We start from the raw sequence: 26,046 nt of genomic DNA, 5'->3' as shown, positions 1-26,046 counted from the left end.
CAAAAAAATACAGGCCAGGGACATGGGAACAGCCTCTGTCTAAAAGGCTCCAGCGTGGGCACTTCTGAAAAAGTTCTTGGCTGCAGGAGTTTGCTTATTAGAGTCTGAGATGGGGTCTCCCCCAGATCGCCATCCACTAAAGCTTTATCACAACCTCCCCACGAGCTCTCTCTTAGACCACGTTAGACTTGATGGCTTTTCCCCTGCCCGCCATCCCCTACCGGTAAGGTGAGGACAGGGACCCAACAGGAGCAGGGCAAAAACGGGTCCTGCCAGACCACAAGGAGGCAGTGTAGGGTCCAGAAAGGAGCCTCTTGGATCTGGAGTCGAGGGTCCCAGCTCAAGGCAGAGCAGAGCCCCGGAGCCTCGGTATCCATCTACAAAATGTGCTACCACCACCGCCTCACACGGTTAGAGTGACAATGAAATGTGATCATGGACATGAAGGGGAAGTATGTGCTTGGAGACATTAGATATGTTCCTGGGATGCCATATGTGGCATATAATCCGTGGAAGATGTTTGAAGAAGTGGGACTTGGGCTAGAATGAAAAGAGTGAGAGAAAGGAAACAAGGGAACACCGTAGGCCCGAAGCAATAACGGTGCAGCAAAGGGCCGAGGGATCCATGCTCCAAGGCCCCTGGAGAACCAGGCCCTTATCCCAGTCACCGGTTCCTTCGGCAAGTATTTATCGAACAGCTCCCCGCAGCAGGACCCTGAAGAGGCCAGATAAAACTCCTGGGCTGTGGAGAAGGGCCCTCTCTCACTCATTTGGGATCTGGGAAGAAGCCCCAGGGGGCCGAAGGGAGGCTGTTCAGTGCAGCCAGAGCTGGGAATAGGCCTGAGCCGAGCAGAGGCTGCAGCCCCGAAGCCCAGGCCTTGCAGTGGGGGCTGTGCCTGCAGGTGTGAGACCTGCAGGAGGCAGGAGGCCGCGGGAAGGAGTGAGGCCTGGGGGGAGGACAAAACTTACAGTGTGTGCAGTTTAGGCAGGCATTGGAATGCTGACCTTCCCACAAACTGGATCGGGTTGTCATAAAAGTGTCTGGAAGAAAAAGACCCAAACAACAAATTTAGTTATTTGGTCCTTTGAGCTGGGACCCAGGCCAATCTCTGCCTTGTCCTCTTACCCATTAGCCCGGGAACGAGCACCTAGGGGAAGGCACCCCCTCCCAGAGTCCTGCCTCCCCAGCCCCCACCCCCACCCCCAAACGCGGCTCTGCACCAAGAGACGGGAGAAGTGAGCACTCACATTGTCTGCAGCAGAGGGTTCCCGATGAAGGCCTTTTCTGGGATGGCCTTGATGTTGTTGTTATGGAACCCCCTGGAAGACAACACCACGAGTCAGTGAGGACTTGGAGAGGGTGTAGAGAGGGAGAGATGGAATTCCATGAAGCTTCTGGAAAGCTGACTAGAAAGGCGATAAGACCAAAGAGACGTCAGCCCGGGATTGCCAGGTTCACCTCCTGCCCGGGACGTGTCTGCTTCATTCCGTAACATACCCATCCTTTTCTCGGACTCTTGTGAAAGGAGTGAGACGTGGAGCCTCAGGACGCAGGGGGGCAGGGCTGAGAGATGTCCCCCAGATGGAGGCTGGCTTGGTCTCCAGGCATGGAGACTAGGGAATCTAGAAGGGCAGCGACAGGAGGGGGAGACGCAGTGGCTGCTGAGGGACTGGGTGGCCGCATGCGGAAGTGAGGAGGGAGGAAGCTGCTCAGTGTTCAGGGCTCTGGAAGCCAGGAATGATAAGCTTGGTTAGTTGGGGCGAACACTGGAAGATAAAAGTTGGACTGAGAAGCACATGATCCGGGCTGAGCAGGCCCCTCCCAGCCACCCTCTTTTTCACTGGAGATTTCTAGTGTCTCCTCATGCCTTCCTTGCCTCCACCCTCCCCTTATTATTGCCACCTTCACGCTCTCCCCACAGGTCCCCCCAGACACCCCAGCCCATGCCACTGCCTAGGCCGCTCTCTCCATTCTCTCGTTCCTTTGTTAATTTGCTCGTTACATGTTTCTGGACTCCTCCTTTGTGTCTAATGCTGAGCTAAGCTCTGGGAGATTTAGGAGTTTAGAGGCCTTGCCCTCAAGCCCCTTTCTCTCAATAGACCTAGAGACCTAGGGACAGACATACCCAGCCCTATACTCATTGGTGACTCATCAGCAGTAGAGGACTTCAGACAGTTTCTCATTCCGACCCTTCCCCCCGTTGGTCCAGTTACTCCTTATGTGCTACACACCAGGCATCCATACCGCCCGACTTCTCACGGGGGTGGCGGTGTCAGGGAGTTGGTCCTGCAGGTTTCAGGTGGTAGCTTGAGTAAAGACGCTAGGCTGCCTGAAAGTGCGGGGCTCTGCTCAGAAATGTCAGGCTCCCTTAACCTGGTCCCGCTTTACTAACAACAGATCTGCTACTGTTCTCGGAGAGCCTCTCCTCCAGTAAGGCTGGTCTCTCTTGTGGTCATCTCTCTGCCCACTCAACTTCCAATCCCTACCTCTCCATGCTTCTTCTGTCTGAAACGCCTCCCCTCCTCCCCCACCATGGCCACCTAAATCCCATGCACCCTGTAAGGCTAATTAATCTCTGATGTATTCGTCCACAATGTTCTTTCCATGTCACTCTGGATTCCCAGTCATTTTAGCTACTACTATACAATTAGGGCTGGATTTATACACCGACCCTAAGCTGCTCTGCCCGGGTCCCTGACAGGCCTAAAGCATCCTCAGGGACAGCCCAGGACTACTGACTCCTTGCCGGTGTTTAGTAGCAAGCATAGTGCTTGGCACAGTCAGCGCTAAAACAGAATACAAAGAAGTGGTATCCGTGGGGAACCACATCCGGCTTCTCATCTCCTCCTTGGAATCAGGAGCTGAGGACGGACCCCGTTAACCAGCCCCCAGCTCCTCTCCTCATCCATCTCTGGATGCACCCCAACCAAGGCAGGGGCAGTGCCAGGCCCGGCCTACCAGGAGGTGGCATGTGCCATGTGTCTCTCTGGGCTGGAAGGGCCCACGGCCATTTCTGCTGATGACACACCGCTCGGAAATGCTCCATGCCAAACTAATGAGGTCTGTGACTACTCAGACCCGCGCTGGGGGCCGGGGAGGGCACGCAGCCCCAGTTTTTACAAGAACCACGGGAGCTGAGGCTGTGAGGGAGGCCCAGGGCCAGCGGCCGCAGCCCCTCCCTTGGGAGAAGAGAGAAGGGGACACCCCCAGAAACGAGCAGAGGAGCTTACAGTTCCTGCAGTCTGCCCAGCGTCCGGATGGCGACGGGGAACTCCTGTAGCTCATTATAATTCAGGTCTCTGGAATGGAGAGCAGAGCCGTCATTAGAAGGGTGGCTTAACGGGGCATGTCAGGGCCCCTGAGAAACACAAACTTGGCTCTGGGATTGGCCGGAGAGATGAGTTTTCCAATTTGTCAGATCCAGCTGTCAGTGTCTGGAAACACATTTTTGGAATGTTCTTATTCCATTCCTACTCCACAAATCCTCCGGCTTGAAGGCTTCCTGGCAGCAGAACTGTTTTGAGGAGACCCATGAGGGATATGGATACCTGGAACTGACTCCTTCAGGAATAGTCCCCGCTGGCTGACAAAATACCTCAAGCCTTTGGAGACATCAGTGCCTGGGGAAGGGACGGAAGAGAGAATGAGGTCATCTTTACCACCTTGTCAAGAGCCCTTGGGATTCTAGAAGGTTCCATCAGGTGACTACTTTGGCTAGCTGTTGCCTCTGCTGTCTATCAGAAAGATCAGTGCTTCTTATCTTTGGGTGGTGGCAGAATGGCTAGTTTTTATCTTCTCTTACACTTTTCTTCATGATTTTTTTTTTTTACAATGAACATGTGTCACACGTACAATCAGCAAACAATGGAGGCAATTTTAAAAAGTAGTAGCAACTAGGGGCGCCTGGGTGGCTCAGTCAGTGAAGCGTCTGCCTTCAGCTCAGGTCGTGGTCCCAGGGTCCTGGGATTGAGCCCCGCATGGGGCTCCCTGCTCAGCGGGGAGTCTGCTTCTCTCTCCTGCTGCCCCTCCTTCCACTCGTGCTTTCTCTCTCTCTTCTCTCAAATAAATACATAAAATCTTAAAGGAAAAAGTAGTAGCTGCCAAAGTTGGAAAGGAAGCGGGGAACATGCATTCTAACGCATGATTAGCAGGAGTTTAAATGTGCATAATCTTTTAGACATAATTCAGCACTATCTTTTCAGATTAAAAGATTCATACCCAGTCACCCCAAGTCCAGGGATTTGTCGTACAGAAAAGTCCACCCCTGGGTGTAAAGGTATATGGATGCGGATGCTCCCCACAGTGTTGTTTAGGCGGCCGGGCCAGACCGTTGGCCCACAGGTGATCACAGCTTTGCTCCTTCCACCCTCTTAAGGGATCTTCTGTGTTTGTGCCCTTGTCGCAACGACAGGGTAACGGGAGAGGAGAAATGCACGAGACCAAGAGCCAATCGGATTTTCATTAGAGAAGATTTGGAACCGCCTGTGACAAAGAAGCTCCAAAGGCAGGGGAGGCCCTGCTGAAAGAGAGGGGTGCTTGCGTTGTGGGGAAGACAGTACAAGGTGATTGGGGAGTAGGGAGTAAGAGCCACGGAAGACTTTGCTGAGTTCTGCTCTATGCTATGTGCCAGTATTCCCTCCCTACCACCACTATGAGAGACTTCAGAGGAGATAATCAACCTTCAAGATTTTTTAAAATTTACTTTTTTAAAGATGTTTATTTTCAAGTAATCTCTACACCCAGGGTGGGGCTCGAACTCGCAACCCTGAGATCAGGAGTTGCACGTTCCACCGACTGAGCCAGCCAGGTGCCCTCAACCTTCACTTTTTTATTTATATTTTTTTAACCTTCAAGATTTTAAAGTTGACTTTTGTTTTCCTCAGTGGCCAATGAGTTAGCCCCAGGTGGAAATGTGCCTGACTGTGTGGGGGTTGCCCTGGTGTCTCCAGATTCCTGTGGCTGAAGTCTGTGGTACAGTCTCAGGTACAGTGTCCCTCTTGACCCCCCAGGATGACCCCAGGCCAACTTCTCTCCACCTTTTCAAGCCATCCCTGCCCTGACCACTCACAAGAGGACTATCCAATGCCAGGGCAGGGGACCACGCCGAGGCCCTTTAATCACAGAGTAACTTGGCAGGTTTTGTGGGTAAATACTACTGTTAACACAGAGATAATGACAGGTTCCCCTACATGACAGGGTCATTACACTTAATAGGCCACAGGTAGAGCCAGAAACCTGGCCCAAGGGCCAGAAGAGCAGTGACAACCGTCTGGCAGCCAGTGAGCCAGATAATTGCACCCCCCCCCAACACACACTAATTACCCGATTACACTCAGACTCCCATGGTGATCTTGGGTAATTACAGCATAAACCCTCCTGCTCTGCTCTGCTCCGTTCCTTCGTGAATCCTACACCTTTCCCTCCAATGACTCAAAACTCGATCCACTCAGATGGACTCTTACTGGTCTTAGATTTTATGAAGGATTCACCCTCACATCTCAGTGTCTCCAAATCAAGGGTCCCCCTTTTAACTTCACTCAGCCTGTTCAGGAATTCTTTACTGTCGCGCAAGGAGGACTGGATCAGTAACAGAAGAGCACCTTCCCTTAAAGCCTTCATATCGCGGTGTTATCGTCAATGCAAAGAACCGCACTGGCCTGACCTCAGAGCTGTAGCTCGCTGTTCCATCTGCCTGGAACACTTGCAGATGTTTGCACGGCTCATTCCCTCACTTCATTCAGGTCTCTGCCCAAATAACACCTCATCAGAGAGGACTCTTCTGATCGCTCTATTTAATAAATACAGCCCATCACTCGTGTTCCCTTACCCTGTGTAGTAGATTAAAGGTGGTCACAGGTCTTCTCATCTCGCAGTACAGAAGTGTATCAGATCAACAGCCTATATGCCTTAAACTTACACCAATATTTCAAGGATAGCTCAATAAAGCAGGAGAAGAAACATGGCCACAAGTCCTTTGTGGCTTCTCCAATCAAGAAGTGGCCTGTAGGGGCGCCTGGGTGGCTCAGTCATTAAGCCCTTTGGCTCAGGGCGTGATCCCGGCATTCTGGGATCAAGCCCCACATCAGGCTCCTCCGCTGGGAGCCTGCTTCTTCCTCTCCCACTCCCCCTGCTTGTGTTCCCTCTCTCGCTGGCTGTCTCTGTCTCTGTCAAATAAATAAATAAAATCTTAAAAAAAAATGAAGTGGCCTCTACATCCTCACTCCTGAGACTGGGCTGGCTTGTGCCTGGCGCTGGCCAACACAATGAGGCAGAGGTGACATGGTGTGAGCTGCTCTTAAGTCACGAGAGGCCTCACAGCCTGTGCCCTCCTTTGGAACATTCCCACCACCACGCAAGGAAGCCCGGGCTAATCCCCTGTGGAGGAGCCATGTGGAGGGGACCGGCCAAAGGCCAGCACCACGGCCCCACTCACAGACATGTGAATGATGCTTCTTAGAGCCTCTGGCTGTCGTTGAACCTCTGGCTGACTGGAACCTCGTGAGTGAGCCCAGAGGAAGGCTCCAGCAGAAAAATCCCCCAGCAAGACCAGCCAATCCATAGATGCATGAGAAATCATACATGACTGTTTCAGACCACTATGTTTTGGGCTGACCTCTTATGTAGCAATAGATAACAAGAGACACTGCTTTCCATTTTCAAGGAACTTTCATTCTTGGGAAGAAAATAAACACATACATGTCAGATATCAATATGTTCTATGAGAAAAAGTTTCATCTTCTAACCACCAAAAATACTGGCACAGAACAGTAGCTCAACAAATATTTGTTGAATGAATGCATGAAAAGGTCTAGATAAATTGATTAATGAAAAGCATTAATGGACTCTTAAGAGGATCTAGGATATTTGGCAGAACATCCTTAAGATTTTGAGGCAGATGTCAGAGAAGGCACTAGATAACCTTGAGGGGCACTGTGAGGCTTGCCCGGGGCCCCAGAGACCAGGGGACGGGAAGTGATTTTGCTATCACCGAGCCCTTCTACAGTTCACCGGACTCATGTCCAAGCAGCCAAACTGAGTAGTTCCAGCCTTCCTTGGCGGTTTCTAGACAGGAATTCTGCCAGGAATGGCCTAACAGACAGTGGGAAAAGACACACAGTAAAAAGCATGTGAGCTAAAAGGCCATTTTTGGGGGGTAGAGAAATGTGGAGAATAAAAACTGTGCAAATGTCAAAAGAAATACTGCAAACTACACACTAGGACATCTACACACATTCAACGACCTGGGTAGCTGGCAAAGTCCTGCTTCATATGGTGCTGTGTAGATGTAATCTCTGGCTCTAACGGTCCAGGGAACATGTCTTTGCAACTCCCTCTGCCCCTCATGGATTCAATTCAGTGCAACGGATGTTTGTTGCCTGCTCAAAATGTGTAGAGAATTCTGCTGGGGAAAGTGGAAGGTAAAGAGATGGATGAGAAGCAGTGCATTTGGGATAAATGCACAAGACAATCAGATGAGTGGCCTCCGCATAATGTGGCAGGTGCTGGACTTTCAGAGATCGCACGGAGTTGGGAAGACCAGGAGGGCTTCGTGGAGATGTGGCATTTGAACTGGGTCTTGTCAGCAGGGTAGGACTTCAATAGGTAGAGAAAAGGGAAGGACAGGTGGCTCAAGCAGAGAGAAATGGTTTACAGGAAGTATGTGCCGTGGAGTTTGGAGGACATGTGGCATAGTTTCGTTGAGCAGAGGGCAGTATTTGGAGGTGAGGCTGGAGGGGTGTCTCCCTGGACTGTTGTATACTCTCCTAACTGGAGTCCCTGCCTCCAAGTCATCCCCAGGATAACCTTGGTTGAGTGCTGATTATGGGCCAGGCACTAAGTGCTGTGCCTGAATGATCTCTTAATCCTCAAATCAGCCTAAGAGGCGGATACCACTATTATACCCATTTTACAGTTGAGGAAAGTAAGACACAGAGATGCTAAATAAGTTGCCCAATCACACCCAGTTATTAAACGGCTGTGCCAGAGACCACTGTCTGCCCACTGAAATCCACCCTCTCCTTGCTCTACAGTCGCGCAGCCCAATACCATAGCCACCAGCCACGTGAAGCTGTTTCAATGTAAATTAATTACAAGTCAGTAAAATTCAAAGCTCAGCTCTCAGTTTCACTAGTGACACTTCAAGTGCTCAAAATATCATGGAGCAAGCGGCTACCATATTGGAAGCACAGGATTTAGAACGTTACCATCATCACAGAAAGTTCTGTTGGACAGCACCACCCTAGAGTAATGGGAGGAAGAGCCAGGAATGCGGCCAAAGTGTTTTCCAGCCTCCTTTGTGGTAGGTGTGCTCTCCCATGGAAGGTGGGCAGGAGCGATCTGTCCTACATTTAGTGCAGGATTTTTACTTCTTAAAATTTTTTTCAAATTTTATTTTATTCAAATTCAGTTACTTAACATATAGTGCAGTATTAGTTTCACAGGTAGAGGTCAGTGATTCATCAGTGGTCTATAACACCCAGTGCCCTCCCTCATGCTCATCACCCAGTCACCCCATCCCCTGAGTTCTAGTGCAGGACTTTTAAATAGCCAGCCTGTCTCCTCCGTGGTCTACCCTTCCACGAGCTGGATGCCAAAGACAGGCTGTGGGGATGGCAAGATCCTAAGAAGCCAGGTCTCTGAGTCACCACATGGAGGAGGGCCACTTGCCAAGAAGAAACACCCGCTTTGGACTATTATATGATCCCGAAATAAACCTCGATTGTGTTTGAGCCGTTGTACATGTTTCGGCCTATCTGTCACACAATTCAGCTACCTTAACTAATTCAGCATCGCAGCCGGGATGTGAACCCTGGCAGCGCGAGTCCTCAGTCCACACTCGGAGCTGATACGCATCTGCCAGAAAGATCTTTTTAAAATGCCGGGCTGCCTGCGTCACTCTCCTGCTGAGAAATCTGAAAAGGCCTCCTCATTACTCACAGAACAAAGTTCAAATTCGTCAGTGGGCTCTGATGCCGCATGTAATCTTCCGCGCCATCTACCAGCTCGCCCCGCATGGCTTCCCGGCCTCGTGTGTTGCCTCATGTGTTTCCTTGTGTCCCTCATGCTCACAGCCTGGGATGCCCTTCCCCCCAGCCTTACCTGTCGAAATCCCAGCCCCTTTTGAAATCTGGCTCAAATATACCTTCCTTTGTGCACCCAACCCCATGCCTGCAGTCAGTATGAATCATTCACTCTCTTGGTGCTTTTCTCCAGAAACATGCTTAGCATTAGAGTGGAAATAATGGTGGTGGTGGTAATAATGATGATAATAATAATAGTAATTACTATGGAACAGTTGCAATTCTGGGTTATCTATATTAATATATATATAACATATATTAATTCATTTCACTCCTGTGGCAACCCTTTGAGGCAGATACGACTATCATCTTCATTTTGCATGTGAGAAACTGAGGCACAGACAGAGGCAATCTGAGCACAGAATGGAAGAGCTGGGACTGAAGCCCAGGCAGTTTGAGTCCAGAATGGGGTTACCCGTGTACGTAGCGTCTTCCCCATGAGACAGGAAGCATATGGGCTCCCTTTTGGGTCTCCCGAAGCCCAGGCGCAGGGCCACATATGTGAATAGTCATTGTCAAGGATGACCATTTGAGCTACTGTCAAGGCCTGGAGATGGAGACTGCTTTGGCCTTTGTGGCTGGCCGCACTAGGGCAGTGTTTCAGCCCCTTGGGATTAGAAGCTATCATGCAGAGTCTTGGCACAAGCTCATTTGGTCTGGCTCCTCCATTGCAGGGTGGTGTAGGGTGCCCTAAACTTCAGCTGGAAAACTCATCCCTGGCTTTATAGTCCATTATCTTAAATAGCCCAGAATCAGCCAGAAGCCCAGGAAGAGTTCATTGTTCTGTATGCCACTCCCAGGAGCTGGGAACCCGCGGAGAAGGGCTGAGGTTACCATTCTCCGCTTCCGCCAGGATTCAGTCCAGAGGCTGCAGCTATCTATGGCTAATAGTCCCCTTCCTCTGCTCAGCCACTTACAGGCAAATCCAATCAAAACGGATGGTAGACCCACACAATCGGTAAAAGTAGCTAAACAGGTAAGCCAAGCCCCAAGCTCCTCAAGGACCCACCTCCCCAGTTTTCTCCTTTCCATCTGGCTGTGCAGAAATGGCCAACTCCCGAGATCTCTGGGGAGCCTCCCCATGGATTTAGAGCACAGAGATGGCAGGATTTAACAATCATCTTGTCTAGCCCCGTGTTTTTATGGGTGAGCAAAAGGAGGCTCCAAGAGAGGCAGTAAATCACTCCAATCCCACAGCCTGGATCTGAAATTAGGCCTGTTGGCTCTCGGCTTAACATGTTTTCTGTAGTCCACCCAGAGTTGTTTCCTAGCCAGGCTTCAAGTAGCAGGGCTGAGAAAAAAGTTTTAGGGCGAGTGGGAAGGAGGATAAACGGAAGGGGAGGACCAGGCTTCCTCCCAGGGGAAGAAACTCCCGCGGCGGTCTCTTTGGGTGCTAACAAGCATGTAAAAGCCAGTTGGTGATGAGGCTAGATCTCTATTTGTGTGTTACGCGTTTTAGGGTAGAAACACCTTTGTCCTCTGTGTACCAACAGGATCACCTTGAACCAGTCACTAACTTTGCTCAGTCTGTTAGGGACGCCCATTACATAAAGCTTCTCTGTGCACCTGGTCCAGAGCCTGCACAAAGTAGATATTCAAATAATGCCAATTCGGGGCGCCTGGGTGGCTCAGTCGGTTAAGCATCTGCCTTCGGCTCAGGTCATGATCCCAGGGTCCCGGGATCCAGTCTCACATCGGGCTCTCTGCTCAGCCGGGAGCCCGCTTCTCCCTCTGCCTGCCTCTCCCCCTGCTTGCGCTCTCTCTCTGACAAATAAATAAAGAAAGGGGAAAAAAATAACGCCAATTCTTTCCCCCTCTTCCTTTTACTAGACACGAGACAGCAGAACAGACACTTCTATTCATCAGACACTGCAACAGCAGACACACAAGTGGGTCTATCTACTCTTCACAACAATAAAGGAGGATTAATATAATTAATTGGGCTTCCGCTTACACTTTTATTCTCAAGGCTAATATTTGTGTTTATTTTCAGATCACAGATAAGGGCACATGGAGGAATGTGGGTGAGCCTAGCCCCCCAGTGTGAAACACAAAACACAGACGTTCCTGACTGTAAACTCGGAGCCATTTTTCTCTCAAAGGCCTGTAAACAAAGGCAGGCAACAAATACGTGACTTAATTGCTCTTCCCGTATTGCAGACTGAGCCTTTATCTCTATCTGACTCCACATGCCCGGGGCAGATGACCTGGCGAGCCAGGAACCAACAAAGACTTTATGACTAACAGCATTGTTTTACCTTCTAAACAACCTACATAAAAGGCCACCCATTAATAAATGCAGCAATTAGTAAAATTGTCCTCAGTTTCTATTGAAAGACACAGACACGCCTTCCTCCTAACCTCCCTCCACCTACGCTTGCGTCCCTGCCAGAAAGAAAATTGAGAAAATAGCCGAAGTGATAGCAGCCCCAGTTGTAATGAAAGTTGCCGGCCTCTGACAGGGCTACTACTTGCTTTCCTGCCCTCATGAAGCACCTGGGATCAGAGAAGCCCAGCCCTGGAAGGGAGGCATGGAACAGTGCAATCTGCTCCCACACGGGACTCCTCTCTGAGACTCCAGACGGACGGGGATCCAGTTTCTGCCCGGACCAGGCAAATGGCAGGGCTTCCCGACGTCACCCTGCAGATTAAGGAACCTTCCTCACCCTGAGCTGGAGCACAACCTTTCCTTCCTCCCTCGGCCCGTGTCTTCTCAGCTGAAGAGCGTAAGGTATGCACGACTGTCTTCCAAAGACCATCATCGTATTCCACCTAAGACTTCTTCCACATTCTTTGAAGGTATCGACAAGGTGTGTGGACATTTCATATTCTCACCACCCTCCCCAGAAAAGCCCTACTCACACTTAGGAATGGTACAATAGGGCCCCGTCCTCTCCATGTGGGCAGACCCCGAGGCAGCACCTCCCTCACCTGAATGCCATGGGCCCGTTAATGCAGGGGACCTGAAGGCTTTGAGACTGCCCTGGTCCAAGCAGGATGCAGCCTGAGGGTTTGTCCTAGTGACTTCAACTCACTGGTCTAATGTCAGGGTATCGGGCTTCGACCACAGCGCTTATGGGGAGGGGACCTTGCCCCAAGGCAAGAATAAGGGACCATCCCAGTGGGCTCAGCCCATGTTCGAGGCTTCAATTTCTCCATCTGTACTAGGAGAGATCTGGGCTGGAGACTTCACACCACACTAAGTATGGATGACCAGGGCTGGGTTGAATCCTAGAGACTGGATAGTCCACTGCCCTCACAGTTCTGGTGGAGAAACTGAAGCTCAGAGAGGAACAGGGACTAGGCAGTGGTCATAAATCCATCCATTTGTTCAACAGATATTTATTGAGCACCTTCCGTGCCAGGCACCATGTCAGGTGCTACAAAAACGCATGGACTGGGGCGCCTGGGCGGCTCAGTCAGTTAAGGGTCTGTCTTCAGCTCAGGTCATGATCCCAGGGTCCTGGGATCGAGTCCCACATTGGGCTCCCTGCTCTGCAGGGAGCCTGCGTCTGCCTCTCCCTCTGCCTGCCATTCCCCCTGCTTGTGCTCTGTGTGTGTCAAATAAATAAAATCTTTTTAAAAAGAACAAAACTCATGGAGAGATGGGAGAAAACCAACAAATAACCTACATAAATAAATAAATAAATAAATAAATAAATAAATAAATAAAATCAATATCAGATTAGTGAGCACCACAGAGAAAATTAAGTAGGAAAGGGAGATGGAGAGTAATAGGAAGTGTCACAAAATGGTGATCAGGGAGGACCTCGCTAAAAAGGTGACATGTGGGCAAAGTCCTGAAGGAGGTGGATAACTGTAGAAAGAACACTGCAGACAAAGGGAACAGTTGGTGCAAAGGTCCTGAGGTGGGAGCATATCCATCTGGTATATCCAAGGAGGCCACTGTGCCTGGAGTAGATTGAGGAAGGGGTGAGACCAGAGAGGTAGCAGGGTGGCACATCACCTGGGACCTTATGGAACTTGTAGGCTTCTTTCCAGAACTTTGTAGAACTTTGGCGTCTTTCCAGAGTATGATGGGGAGCCACTGGAGGGTTTTGAATAGAAGAGTAACATGATATAATTTGTATTTTAAAAGAATCCCTCTGGCTGTTGTGTTGAAAATAGATTGTAGAATGACAAGGATGAAGGCAGAATGACCAGGTCAGAGAAGTGTGTTGGCTTGGGCCAGCACGGTAGCAGTCCAGGGGTAAGAAGTAGTCAGATCCTGGGGAGCTAGGGAGATGAGGTCAGAATGCTGGCTACAGTACACGAGTAATAAGTTAAAAAGAAGTCAGGACTCCTGATCTAGAACTCTTTAGTCTCTGTGAGAGCAGGGGCTGCAATCTTCTTGTTCATAAATGTTTCCCTGGTGCTCAGAGTGACGGCCTGGCACATACTAGCAGCTCAATAAATATTTACGGAATGAGAAAATCCAAAGAAACAGAAAAGAGAGTGGTAATTATTGTTTCTTTTTTTTTTTAAGATTTATTTATTTGAGGGAAAGAGAGCAGGGGCAGGAGCAGAGGGAGAGACTCTCAAGCAGACTCCCCACTAAGTGCAGAGCCCAAAGTGAAGTTCCATCCCAGGACCCTGAGATCATGACCTGAGCCGAAATCAAGAGTCAGGCGCTTAACCGACTGAACCTCCCAGGCGCCCCTGGTAATTATTGATTCTTACCAGCTCCTCCTTCCCACAGATAATAAGGACCAGACCTGAACTTCACTTCCTCTCCATGGTGTCTGCCAGAGAACCTGTTGCTAAGTGGCTCCCACGGGGTGTCACCAGTGCCCAACTCCCCACCCCACTCCCTTAACCTCCTGCCCCGCCCCCCGGCACCCACTGCAGTCCAGCTGCCCAGGGTGCCTGTGGGAGCAGTGGAAGTTGAGAGTAGAAGCTTTGGCCCCATTGCCAGTGACAAGAATGGTGACCTTGGCCACCCCAAACACCAGGGCGATGGGAAAGGGAATGTTGTACCGGGAAGAACTATTAATAACATGTCATGGTATTAGGACACAAGACAAACTCGCTGGGCAGCTCGATTTTCTGCCTGTGAGAAGTCGTTAGTGGTTCTGCAGGGAAAGCCAGAAAAAAAGTTTTATATGGAACAATAAATTCCTCTATAAGCCACAAAACCCCACAAATTTGCAGCTAATAAAGCCACAAATGTAAGATGATTAAGAACTGGTGAGGAAAGAGGTCCTCAGTTCTTACAGGGTTCGCCTGGAGAGGCTGTGTGGTCTGATGGGCTGAAGCCGCGCCAAAGGCAGAGAAATAAGGTTCAAGTCCTGGCTCTTAAAGAACTGGATGACCTTGAGTGAGTCAGCCACTCTCTGCCTCAGTTTCCCCACCTATAACACAAGGATGCACAATTCCCGCCTTGTTTTTCGGGTGGGGTGGGGGTGGGGATAAGTGAGCTCTGAGGTGCAACAGCCTTTACAAAACTACTGTTGATTCTCTTACCTGCAGGGAATTACCAGTGGGATGGTCAGCACTTGCCTTAAGATTAGAAAGAAAATTGACAAGATCCATTTGAACCTCTGCCCCACCCACGCGCCTGCCCAGGAGGGCCCGGCCTCAGAGGGAGCTACAGTGGGCGGAACTGTAGCTCCCTCAAAAATATGTCCAAGTCCTCACCTCTGGAACCTGTGACTATGACCTTATCTGGAAAAAGGGCGTTTGTTGATGTAATTAAGGATCTTGAGGTACGATGATCCTGGAGTAACAGGATGGCCCTAAATCCAGTGACAAGTGTCCTTGTAAGAGGAGACAAGGAGAAGGTCATGTGAGGACAGAGGCAGAGTCTGCAGGGACCGATGCGTCTATAAGCCAAGGAATGCCAAGCGTCGCGAGCAGTCACCAAAGGTGAGAGGGAGGCATGGAACAGATTCTGCCTCAAACCTCCAGAAGGAACCAACCCTGCCAGCACCTTGATTTTGGACTTCGGGCCTCTCCCAGGGTTTGGTTTTTGTTTTTTTTAAGCCACAAAATTTGCGGTGATTTCTTATGGCAGCCACAGGAAACTACAGAGTAGCCATGCCCTGACTCCCTGGGAAATCCTATCCACTTTACAGAGGGGATGAGTCACCCCATGGACTGCTGTGAAAGGACACCTCTGGGGGCACCTGGGTGGCTCAGTCATTAAGCGTCTGCCTTCGGCTCAGGGCGTGATCCCAGGGCCCTGAGATCGAGCTCCACATGGGGCTCCGTGCTCAGCGGGAAGCCTGCTTCTCCCTCTCCCACTCCCCCTGCTTATGTTCCCTCTCTCACTGTCTCTCTCTCTGTCAAATACATAAATGAATAAAATTTAAAAAAATAAAATAAAAAGAAAGGACACCTCTGGCAATACTCTCCCTGCCACCTTAAGACAACGTCAAAAGATGGAGGAGGAGGAGGAGGAAGAAGAGGAAGAGAAAGAGAGGGAGGGAGGAAGGAAGGAAGGAAACAAAGAAAGAAAAGTTATTTAATTAGTATTTGGGGGGGAGGCACATTGCTGTCTATCAAGCATTGAATGGGAGGACAAGAAAGAGAAAGCCAACATAAATTAAGCACTTACAGAGTTCCAGGCATGGTAAATAACGCTGTATGAATGGTGAAATATCATCCCCATTTTCTCTGATGGAAACTGAGGCTCTTGAGAGGTCAGATGACTTGCACCTGTCACATGCTGGTGGCAGAGCCGGGATCTGAAAACAGGAGTGCTAACTCCAGTCCAGTCCTTGAGCGACTCTAGGATGTCCCTGAGCCCCGGAAGAGCCTCCAGTGGGAACCTGCTCGGTTCTTCTGTCCAAGCCAAAGGCTGATCGTCAGGCCCAGGACTGAGAAGTGGCCAGATCCTCCAGGACCAAGTTAGAGCAAAATCTGTTGGTGTGGGTGGTTTCAATGACATGGAGACAGAGGAACACTTTGCAGCCACAGCTGCTGTTGGAAGTAAAAATTTTCAGCAGAAGCAGATCACCGGGGCGTCCGGGAGCAGCAGAGGTTTACGTGGAATGCATGATCTTATATTATAAGGCAGAACTTTCTAAGTTCCTGCTTTGCCCTCCTCTCCTCCCAGACCTCAGCTGAATGCTGGTCCTGATTTATAAAGGGAGCTAGAGCCAGGAGGTTCCTGTTCCTGCTGTGACCCCAAGTTCCCCTCCAAAGGGGGAAAGGTCCAGCCAGCACAGGAGCTCCAATGGGGTCTGATGTGCTCAATGAGCTTCTAACAGGGCCCAGATATGGTTGCCCAGGAACAAGGGGGGAGAGGCACTGTTGTCCCCACATCTATCATAGCCCTGCCCCTCTGAGTTCTACCTAAGATACAGACATGAAATTCCCAGATCTGGGGAGTGGGGACTGCCCCATGGGTTGTAATTGCAGTTGCTAGGCTGTATGTATGTATGTATGTATTTAGCACAGATTTTATTGGTAGGTATAGCTGGGGATTCAAGGATCATGACCCGACAGCACCCGACTAGCATCCTGTGGCCTCTAACCATGGATTTCCAGGCACTGTCCTAAGGGCGCAAGGGCTTGGTTTCAGGTCCCTGGGACCTCCTGGGAGAACCTTCCCAGAATCATTCCTGGTCATGCTTTCTCTTATTTCTCAACCTGGGAAGTCCTGTAATTAATCTGACCTCACAGGAGCTAGGGTTACGTGGAGCAATGTATTAGGAGGCAAGAGGTTTGGATTCTAGTGGTTTACCATTACTTACAAACTACAGAAATCTGGGCAACTCATCCCAAATCTCTGGATTTGGTCTGATCTGGAAAGTGGAGGAAAAGGTATTTCAAGGGTTCAGGGCTGGCTCATCTCTGATTCTGAAATTCCCAACAGGGGTGGGACAGCCTCACTGTGGGAGCAGAAAGGAGCTAGGGGTGCAAGACAGAGTTTGTCCTGTCTGCCTCTGGCTGGGGTTTCTTAGCAAGGTCTGGAATGATGATGAAGACATCAGGAAAAATGGGAGCAAGGTCCCAGAGCCTCTCCCTGAGACCTTCTCATAGTGCAGCGAGGCTTGTGCCTGGGCCTGTGGAGTTCGCTCTGCTCACCTAGACCCTGGGCCCTGCCCAGATCACTTGGACTAGCTGGGTTCTTTCAGAGTACAAGAGAACATGGTGCGTGCTCATCTCACTCACTCCTCATGCCCTGAGGTAGCCCACTGTGCAGACAGGGGAAGCGAGGCTCACAGAGGTGAGGCCCCTTGCCCTGGCCGACCCAGCTTGCAGAGGTGGAGCCAGAAGTGGGACCCACGCGGCCTGGCCTCCAGAGCAGAGGGCATAAGCGAGCCCGTGTTGCCATGGGTGTGTTTGTACCGGGTATCTGTGTGCTGTGCGGGGGTGTGAGGTGGGAGTGCCCACTGTAGGGTGAAAAGCGTGGAGGGCCTGAGCCGCGCGGGCGTGTGGCGCGTGCACTGTGCGCATGCTTCGCCTGCTGCGTGCGGTGGGCGATGGCTGTGTGACCACGCATGCGCCGGCTCGTACCTGGCCCCTCCTCCCCAGGTGGAAGGCCTGGGTGCCGCTCTCCCTCGGAGAGGGGCCTCCAGACAGAGCCAAACCACAGCCTGGGCTAGGGGGGTTTGATCTTCCCCCTGCTGCGGAGATGAGAGAGGTCTAAGTGGCAGAGATTTACGGGGCCCGAGGGAGAACTACCCTTCCAGTGAAGATGCTCACATGAAAAGCTCCGAAGTAATAACCAAGGCTGCAAAGTGTGCCAATTATGCAACAATTAAAAGGTTTGACTATCTTTCCTTCTCCTTTTATTCTCCCAGCCACTCCTCCCCCTTTCCACATCTGGCTGCCCCTGCAGGCTCCCCCGCAAATGCTGGGGGGGGGGGGGTAGAGGATAAAGAACACACTTTTCCCCTTTTTAATTGGAGATCAAAAGTTGGAAGACGAGCTTATCCCTCAAGGGCAGGGAGGGAAGGGGTGTTGTTGAGATTGAAGCCCTCAGAGGAGGGGATGGGGAAGAGAAAGGGGTGCAGGGCAGGTTCCTAACATGGATTCCCAGGCTCTGTATAACCGTACACACATCATCTCATTTAATCCACACGTCAACCCCGTAAGATCAGTGTGATTAGTGGTATTATACTGCCGATTAGAAAACTAAGACTCACGAAGGCAGATGCCTTGACCAAGGCCACACAGCTAGTAGAACTGGCATCACCCCAGGCTATCTGATGCTAATGGCCATAAACTTTGCTATAAGGCTTCCTCCTGCCTCTTAGCCTTCCTTGCCTTTCCCATGTGGACAGTGGGTGCAGGCCCTGGGCTTTGTGTGATGGAGCCAAGCACTCTCATAGATGAAAGGTACAGTGGGCACTTAGCGGCAGGATTGCTCTGTAATTAAGCCAACACCAGCTGAGCCAAATGCCCTGCGCAGCAATCCAGTGGCTAATTGAGAAAGAATTAGGCAGTGTGCCCCAAAAGTGAAGAAATAGCTGCTAGGTGGCTTTTTAGAGGTGCCAGCCCACACCCAGTATACGTGCCCCCTCCCCACTGGATTTCCCAGCAGAACAGCCCCCGCACTCCAGGGCAGATAACACTGGGCTCCTTCCCACTCTGCTGATGCCCAGCAGCTCCAAACACCCCCCCCAACTCTTGTATCTCCTGAGGGAGGGTGGTGTCGGGGCCATGGACCTGCAGAGGACAATGGCCACTCCTTACATCTGAGATCCCCCAAGCACCTAGCACATAAAAGACTTGCACAGTTCACATTCAACTTAGATGACGGAGGAGAGCAGGGCACTAAGCTAGGAGCTTTCACGGACATTTTCTCAGTCAACACATCCCAGATCTGCTCTGTCCCTAATTGAGGGAGTAACTCTGGAAGCGCCATGCCACTTCCCTGGACCTCAGTTGGCTAATGTGTCGATGGAATAGGCTAGAGTGTCCAGCTTTAACTGGCCAGCTGTCTGTGAAGACCAGAGAAGAGAAACACAGAGCCCAAGTCACGCACAGTGGTGGGGAGAGGTTCCAACTTTCCTGACTCCAGGCTGTGGCATATCGTACCACACCCCACTCCCGGGCACTCAGTCAGTGGCGGGGTGAGGACACGGGGAGAGCTAGACCCAGCTCTGCCATGTGTCCTGCTTCGGGCTGAGCTCAAGAGAGCAGCCGGGCTCCTGGGTCTCCCGCCCACAGGAAAGAGGAACGGAGTGTTGGTCTCGGGCCCCCCCATTCCCTTCCCCTCCACAACCACAAACGCAGACAGCCCAGGCCTCGTGGGCTAGACTTGCCAAATGGTTTTCCCCAAACCATTGCCTCCTCCGGTCACAGCTTGTCTCCCAGCATTTTCTCCTGGGCTGCTTTGGATTCTTGAAAATCCCTCACCTTGGGAGCTCCGGTGTGTGTCTGGGTGTCAGGTGGGGAGGGAGGAGGTAAAGGAGGGGAGGCAAAAGGCACTGTAACCGTGGCCCTGACACCGTGAGCCCTGCCCCAACCTTAGTGACTCATTCACGGTGACCAGGGGTGTCCCTCTCTCCCCGGCGCTGGTGGCCTGCACCAGGTGGCTGTGGCAGCCAGCTCCCTTGTGGGAACTGTGGGACCCCGGCTGGCATGGCCAGCAAACTCAGAGAGCCCAGCCAGTTGTTTGCTCAAATGGGGCCCACTCAGCCCACTCTGTGGGGGCTGGCAGGACTCCAGAGGAAATGATGGGAGCGCTTGGGTGCATTCTGACCTTAACTGAATTCCAGGATGATGATGTGTGAATAATATGGCTTTTTGAGAGTCAACAACTTGGGTGCTTTTTATAGTCAGGCCAGAGTGCTGAATGGGCCATCTCCCCATTAATCATTCGGCTAGTTAGATCAACTGGCAAACGGTACCGGCATGACTCCATGGTATTACCCTCCCTTCTGTCAGCAGCCACCCTTAAACAGATGTCAAAACTGCCATCAAGTCAGCCCCAGCCTCACCCCCAAGCCTTCTATTCCCCAGGCTCAATATCCTCATTCTTCTGGCTCTCCTATCTAAAATGTGCATTATTTCGGTGGTCTCTGCTGGCAGGGATCCTACATTCCCCCTCTCTGGGCTGTGCTGAACTCCCAGAGGGCACACTCCACCCACCTGAAGGAGGAAGGAATGCATTCAGAGTGACATCCTAGAGAGAATGCCAGGGAGGGCCACGTGGGTGAGCAGGCCTGGAGCCAGAGCCCAGCATCCCAGTCCTGCCAGCTTCTCCCTTCACCAGCCTCCCCTCCTGCCTCCGGGCATCCAGGCTTTCCTCACCAGGACAGGGCCCCACCACAATCCCAGCACTCACAGCGTCTCCAGATTGTGCAGCCCCTCGAAGCTGTGGGTCCCCAGATGCTGGATGCGGTTGTTATGAAGATGCCTGTGTGGGAAGGAAAGGCACGTCAGAATGGGTGCCCACAGCATCAGGCCCGGGGCGGGGGGCGGGGGGCGGTTAGAAAGCAGACGGTGGCTTAAGTCGGAAGGTGGAGGCAGAAGCATGAGCAGACTGACCCCAGTGGTCCTGCCCTTTGTCTCCAGGGACGAAATGATTGGCCAAGACTGACTTCTGAAGTTACAATCTCCAAGGCTGGATCAACCATGGGCTACATGGTTTTAACTTCCTATTGAAGGAAAATGCGAGAGGAGTGCCCAAGGCCAAGGCTAAGGCAGGCTCCCACTAAGCTCTTGGAGAGAGGCCTGATGTCAGGGGGCTCCAGTCTGAGGCTTCTTCTATAGTCCTGCTCCCCAGGACCCAGCCCGCCTGACTCAGTGGCCAGACGCGCTTATGGGAGCCAACAGCAAACCGCTGTAGACAACATATAATTAAAGGCTAAGCTTTCTGTTATAGCTGGAGAGAGCTGTAGACAGGCTCCGAGATGGGAGACTAGTGAGACCAGAGGAGTCAGGGAAGGCTTTACAGAGGTGGTGATCCAGAGCCGAACCTTGAAGGGTGGGTGATCTAGCCAAGCAGAGGGAAGGCCATTCCAGGCAGAGGTAACGGGGGGAAAAGAGAGGGAGGTGGGAATGAACGTGTGCGTCTGTGCTGGATGGTGAAGGACCTGCCAGAGCGCATGTAGCTTGGGGAGAGGCAGGAGATCAGTTTGGAAGAGATTTCCAAGGTAAACAAGTAACAGAATGTTCTCCTCTCAAATCCTAATGAAATATGCAAAAATAGCAAAAACAAGAGACCCCTGCCTCCAGCCTAAATATTACAAGTAGCAACAAAGCAAGGACAGAGACATAACCCAATGTAAATAAACTGCACCAACTGCTGACCGAGGAAAAGCTCTGGAACTCCTAACAGCCCCACTTTCTCCAGGAACTGAACTGGCAAGAAAACGAAACCCTGAGAATTTCCTCTAAAAACCCAAATCTTAAGAGAAGCAGCTCTGTGGATAAGGTTTATTTCCCCTCCCCATGTCTGGCTTCCAGAGGAAACAGGTGAAACTAGGGAGTAAAAGAAAGGCTCCAGGCTACTCACTGACTCGAGGAAATGACTTGAAGTCCAAGGGAATTCTTGGGTGGAGAGAGGGAACTCACACATATAATACACTGAATCCAAATGTGCAGACAGAGCAGAGCCCGGGCGGTCTGACCAAGACCGGGCTCCCCCGCAGAGCACACTCCCCCTACCTTCACCCCGCCACCAGGGCACAGAAAAGCAGATGGAACCTCATTTACCCACAATACTAGCCCACAAACTACAGCTTGGAGGGGAGAAACCAGGGGGCCCCAAGGTGACACAGCTAGAACAAGTAGACAGCTTGCTACACATCAGCCAGAACAAAGAAAGCACATGGCAATTACTGATGCATCAGGGAGACCGAGGCCGGGGAGGAGAGAAGGTGCAGAGGCAGGTAAAGATCCAAGCCAAGAAATAAAAAATACAACAAATGGATGAGGGACAGAAGGAAATTTACCATAATGGCCTCCTACCATACAACGAGCGCAAAACACAGTATTTCCAAGATGAAATTTTAAAAACGAAAGAGAATATGATATTGTAGGCAACAAAAACAAACAGGACCAAAACTACATTATTAAAAAACTAGTCAATAAACTCGAGCCACGGAACAGGGTCAACGCTGCCGAAAACTGAACTGGTGTTGGAGGAAAAAGCTTGAGATAGTCATGGTGAATGTGGCTGAATGAGACAGAAAGGTCAGAACAGAAATGTATAGATGGAGAAGACATAAAGGTGACTTGACACAAGGGCAGTTGACGTGTCTGAGGGAGAGAACCCAAACATGAGATGGAAGATGTATTCAAACACAGAATACAGAAGAAAATTCTTCCAACGTGGAGAAGGCATAGAATCTGCAGCTCCCAGGCATACACTGTCCCAGGAAGATGGGATGCAGAATATTCTACACCGTGACATAGTCTAGTTAAGCTAGCAGAGTTCAAGAATTAAGAAGCCTCTTCAGGCAGAAAAAGGAAAACACTTACAAGGGGAAGAAATCATGCAGGCCTCCAAGATGCTATCCAAATACCAAGGCGACAGGAGGACCCCATCCAGCAGAGATGGATAGCGATGGGGGTCTTGAGAGTCGTGGGTCCTGTAGGTCTTCCCCATCTTTGTCCCCCTGTGGCAGCAGGTTCCACTGGGAGACAGGCCCCTCCCATAGGCAGCTTCTGATTCGACACGGAAAACGCAGCCCCCCCTTAGCCTTCTGGGAATAAACTATCTCCTCTTAACAAGGGCCTTTGATTTTCCTGACTGCCTCCATGCCTGTCTCCTGACTGTCACCAAACTCTTATCATTTCTTCCTGCCTCCTGTCGGGCTCTCGTTTCCATTTTCCAGCCCTTTCAACTCCCCCAGCCCTTCTGGTCTACATCCTCTCAGCTTCCTAAATATCCAGCTCCAGGGTTCCAACTCCCTCTTCCTAACCACTCACTCAGCCCGGGAATCCTGGGCACGTGTAGCAGCCCAGCCTGGGGCAGGGCGTTGGGGCTTCTAGTCCGAATGAAGAAACAAGATTTGCACGAGTGACACTGCTGCTGCCCAATTAAGTGCCGCCGTCAGAGCCAGAGCAGAGATGCAAAGGCGTTCCGCACGTGTCACAGCAGCCTGATAAAAGTACCGGGTTGGGTCTGGATTCCAGAGAAGCCCCTTCTCCTCCACCCCGCTTGTCTACTTACACCGCCAGCAGACTCCTGTGTGCCAATTGGGTTTAACCAAACTTTCCTACTTCCAGTCTTCCTTATCTGCCTCCTGGGTCTTTCTACACCTCATTCCATAGTCCCTGGACAGCTTCTCCCAGCCTCCCTTCCCCTCCCAGGTCCTGGTGAGTTGGAGGCAGGACAAAGGGGTCATGTTTCCGGCCCTGCCCCAGGCAAAGGGACCAGAACCCCTTGAGCTCTGCTCCTGCACCAGTAGGTTTTCTTCCCTTGCCCCTCCTTTTGCCCGGTGGAGTCCCCACTCCCCTCCCTAGATCTGCAGCACTCCGCCGAGCATTCCAATTCCCTGGTTCCCAGCCAGACTTTGGATTCATTCTTGATTCCCCTTCCTTCTGGTCTTTCCTAGATCAGATTTATCCTTCCTTCAAAACATCCTTCACAGTCACGTTGCCATGTTCCTTCTGCCACCTTAAACGAGGCTTCGGTTGATAGAGGAGAGCCTCTTAACTGTTCCCCTGGTTCCCATCCATCTTCGAAATCAGCCTTCCTGAAATACGCCCCTGCTCATCTTTACTTGAAAACCTTCAAGCTTCCCTTCCCCACTGATAGACAAAAGCCAAACTCCCTGCTCTGACACCGTGAGTCCCCCCCACCCACCTTTCCAGCCACGTTCTGCAAGAGGACCCTCTGCTCCCACCAGACTGGCCTATTCGCTGCCACCAAATAGCCTGACTTTCCCTTCGGACACTGCTTGGAACACTGTCATTGTCTTCACCTGTCTGGTTCTTCATCATCTTCCCAGGCCTAGGACCCACCCCACCTTCCCTGAGAAGCCTTCCCTATCACCCCCTACACTTCCCCAGCCACCCCAGATTTCTGATGCTGCGTGGATCTGTATCTATCATCAGGATCTTGGCATAAGTTACATTACACCATTAGCAGTCTTTCCCCATATTTATTCCACTCTTTCAACCAGACTGTGAGCCTCTGGAGGGCAGCAGCTGTTCGCATACTTCTCTGACTCTTCACTGCCCCACAGAGGGATTCTGGAAACACCTGCTGCCACTTATTTACCTGGGACCCCTCATGTGGCCCTCATTTTCCTAGTCTTGTCTCTCGTGGAGATCTGACCCCATTCCCTCAGGGTATCACAGGGTTGTCACCAAACAAGAACCAGTCACCTCGCTCTGTTTACCCTCCATAAATACCCCTACTGACTCCCAGAAGGAGGGAGGGAATGGCCATCCTGATAGAAGGATGTGATCCGTAAGGATGCTCTTCTTGGTTTTCCAGTCTCCCAGGACAGAGAATCAGACAAACAAACTGGTGCCCGACTTTTCGGCTTTCAGATGGACCTACACATCGTCCATTCTCTGGTTTGGAAAATCACACCAGATTTCCAAGAGCAGGGGAGGCACGGCTGCCGTTTAGCAGAGTCACTAACACACATGTTCCCGCAGCAATTAGCGTGTAACCCAAAGCAATTACACATGACCTCCAAGCCCTTAGTAATTACCCTATGAACTTACCAATCACTCGTAGCAATTAGCTGGGAGCTAATTTGCACCCTAAAGTTCCCATCGGGGAGGCAGAGGTAACCCCGGTCCCCAATTCCTGCCAGGGATACTATCTCCCAGGTAATTACCTTGATGGGGCTTTGCTGTCTAATTACAAGTGATGGCTTTTCTCTGTTTCTCCAAGTCTGGGAAATGAGAAGAACTTACCCTATCCCTGTGCCAAAGCACAAGAGTGCGTCATCCGATTGTTGAATGTGGCAGAAATCGCGTAAGAGATTGGTGACTTATATTCCAATCAGGTTGGTATAGTTATTATATCTGCAGAGTGAGAAACTAGTAGCTTAACTCCCGTTTTCTGATTATGGTGTTCTGGCTTCTCGAAGCACTTCTGTAGCTCTCCTGTCATTTGGCCTCACAATAATCCCCATGGGGCCAACAGGAGATGATCATTCTCATTTTAAAAAGGAGAAACTGAGGCCAGAAGGTTCAGTACCATGAAGAGAAGAGCAAAGCTATCCAGGCTTCCAACCCAACTGTGGGGTAAACATGCGGCCCCAGCGGGATGCAGCCGGGAGTGGTGGGGGAGGGGGGCGGGGCAGAGCAGCACTCACAGCACCACAAGGCTGGTGAGGTTCTGGAAGGCGTAGTCAGGGATGTGGCTGATGCGGTTGAGGGCCAGGGTCATGGCCTGCAGGGCAGGGAGGTTGTTGAGGGCCCTGACAGGGATCTCGGTGAGTGCATTGTCGTCCAGCCACAGGTGGCGGAGGGAAGACAGCCCCTCAAAGCTCCTCTCCGGGACCAGGGAGATGAGGTTGGCATCTAGACGCCTGGTGGAAGAGAGGATGGAAAGGATCAATCCAGGGCAAGATGCAGACCAAGATTTGGGACTGAGCTGAGCTGGGCCAGCCCAGACCCCAGCAGGGCCTTCGAGGTACCCTAGGACTAAAGCTGCGACTTGGCCCGCACTTAGCCTATACCCCACCTCTTCAAGTTCCCAGGTTTCACCTCCATTCCAACCCATAATTCTTGATCCTTTATGCTATATGCTCCTATTTATGGCATCAACTCTTCCTCTCAGACCCAAAGTTGACCCGTAGCCCCTGTGTGGATAACCAATCTCTCCCTCACACCCGCAGGTTTCTAAATCTATGCCATGGCTCCCCTGCTCTGGGTGTGACGCTATTCTTCCCAACCCTGTCCTGCGCAAGGCCTACAGTAGGGATGTTCCACCAGCTATAGAGGGAAATCTCTTCCCTCTGGACCCATCCAAAGAAAATGTCTCCCCAAAGATTCAAGCCAATTCCCTGTCACACAGCCCTAGCACCACTTGCTCCTTGTCTCTTCAAGGACCTGGTCGTTGATGAAGTGCCTGCCAAAGTCCTGGGGCTTCTT

The 26,046-nt window shown here is 51.2% G+C and overlaps 1 protein-coding gene across 1 annotated transcript in view; it reads right to left on the bottom strand.

Moving 5' to 3' along the window:
- LGR6 (leucine rich repeat containing G protein-coupled receptor 6) overlaps positions 1–26,046 on the bottom strand; it is a 115,673-nt gene that overhangs the window by 14,922 nt on the left and 74,705 nt on the right. The window contains exons 5-9 of the mRNA XM_040636462.1: positions 25,266–25,481; positions 20,324–20,395; positions 3,232–3,300; positions 1,249–1,320; positions 970–1,041 (exon numbers count right to left, since the gene is read on the bottom strand). Coding sequence (XP_040492396.1) covers positions 970–1,041; positions 1,249–1,320; positions 3,232–3,300; positions 20,324–20,395; positions 25,266–25,481 — 501 coding nt within the window. The remainder of the gene's footprint in view (positions 1–969; positions 1,042–1,248; positions 1,321–3,231; positions 3,301–20,323; positions 20,396–25,265; positions 25,482–26,046) is intronic.

This window comes from Ursus maritimus, unplaced genomic scaffold, assembly GCF_017311325.1.
Source record: "Ursus maritimus isolate PB19 unplaced genomic scaffold, ASM1731132v1 scaffold_2, whole genome shotgun sequence".
NCBI lineage: Eukaryota > Metazoa > Chordata > Mammalia > Carnivora > Ursidae > Ursus > Ursus maritimus.
Note: the sequence above shows the minus strand (reverse complement) of the source record. Positions and strands in the feature narration are given on the sequence as shown.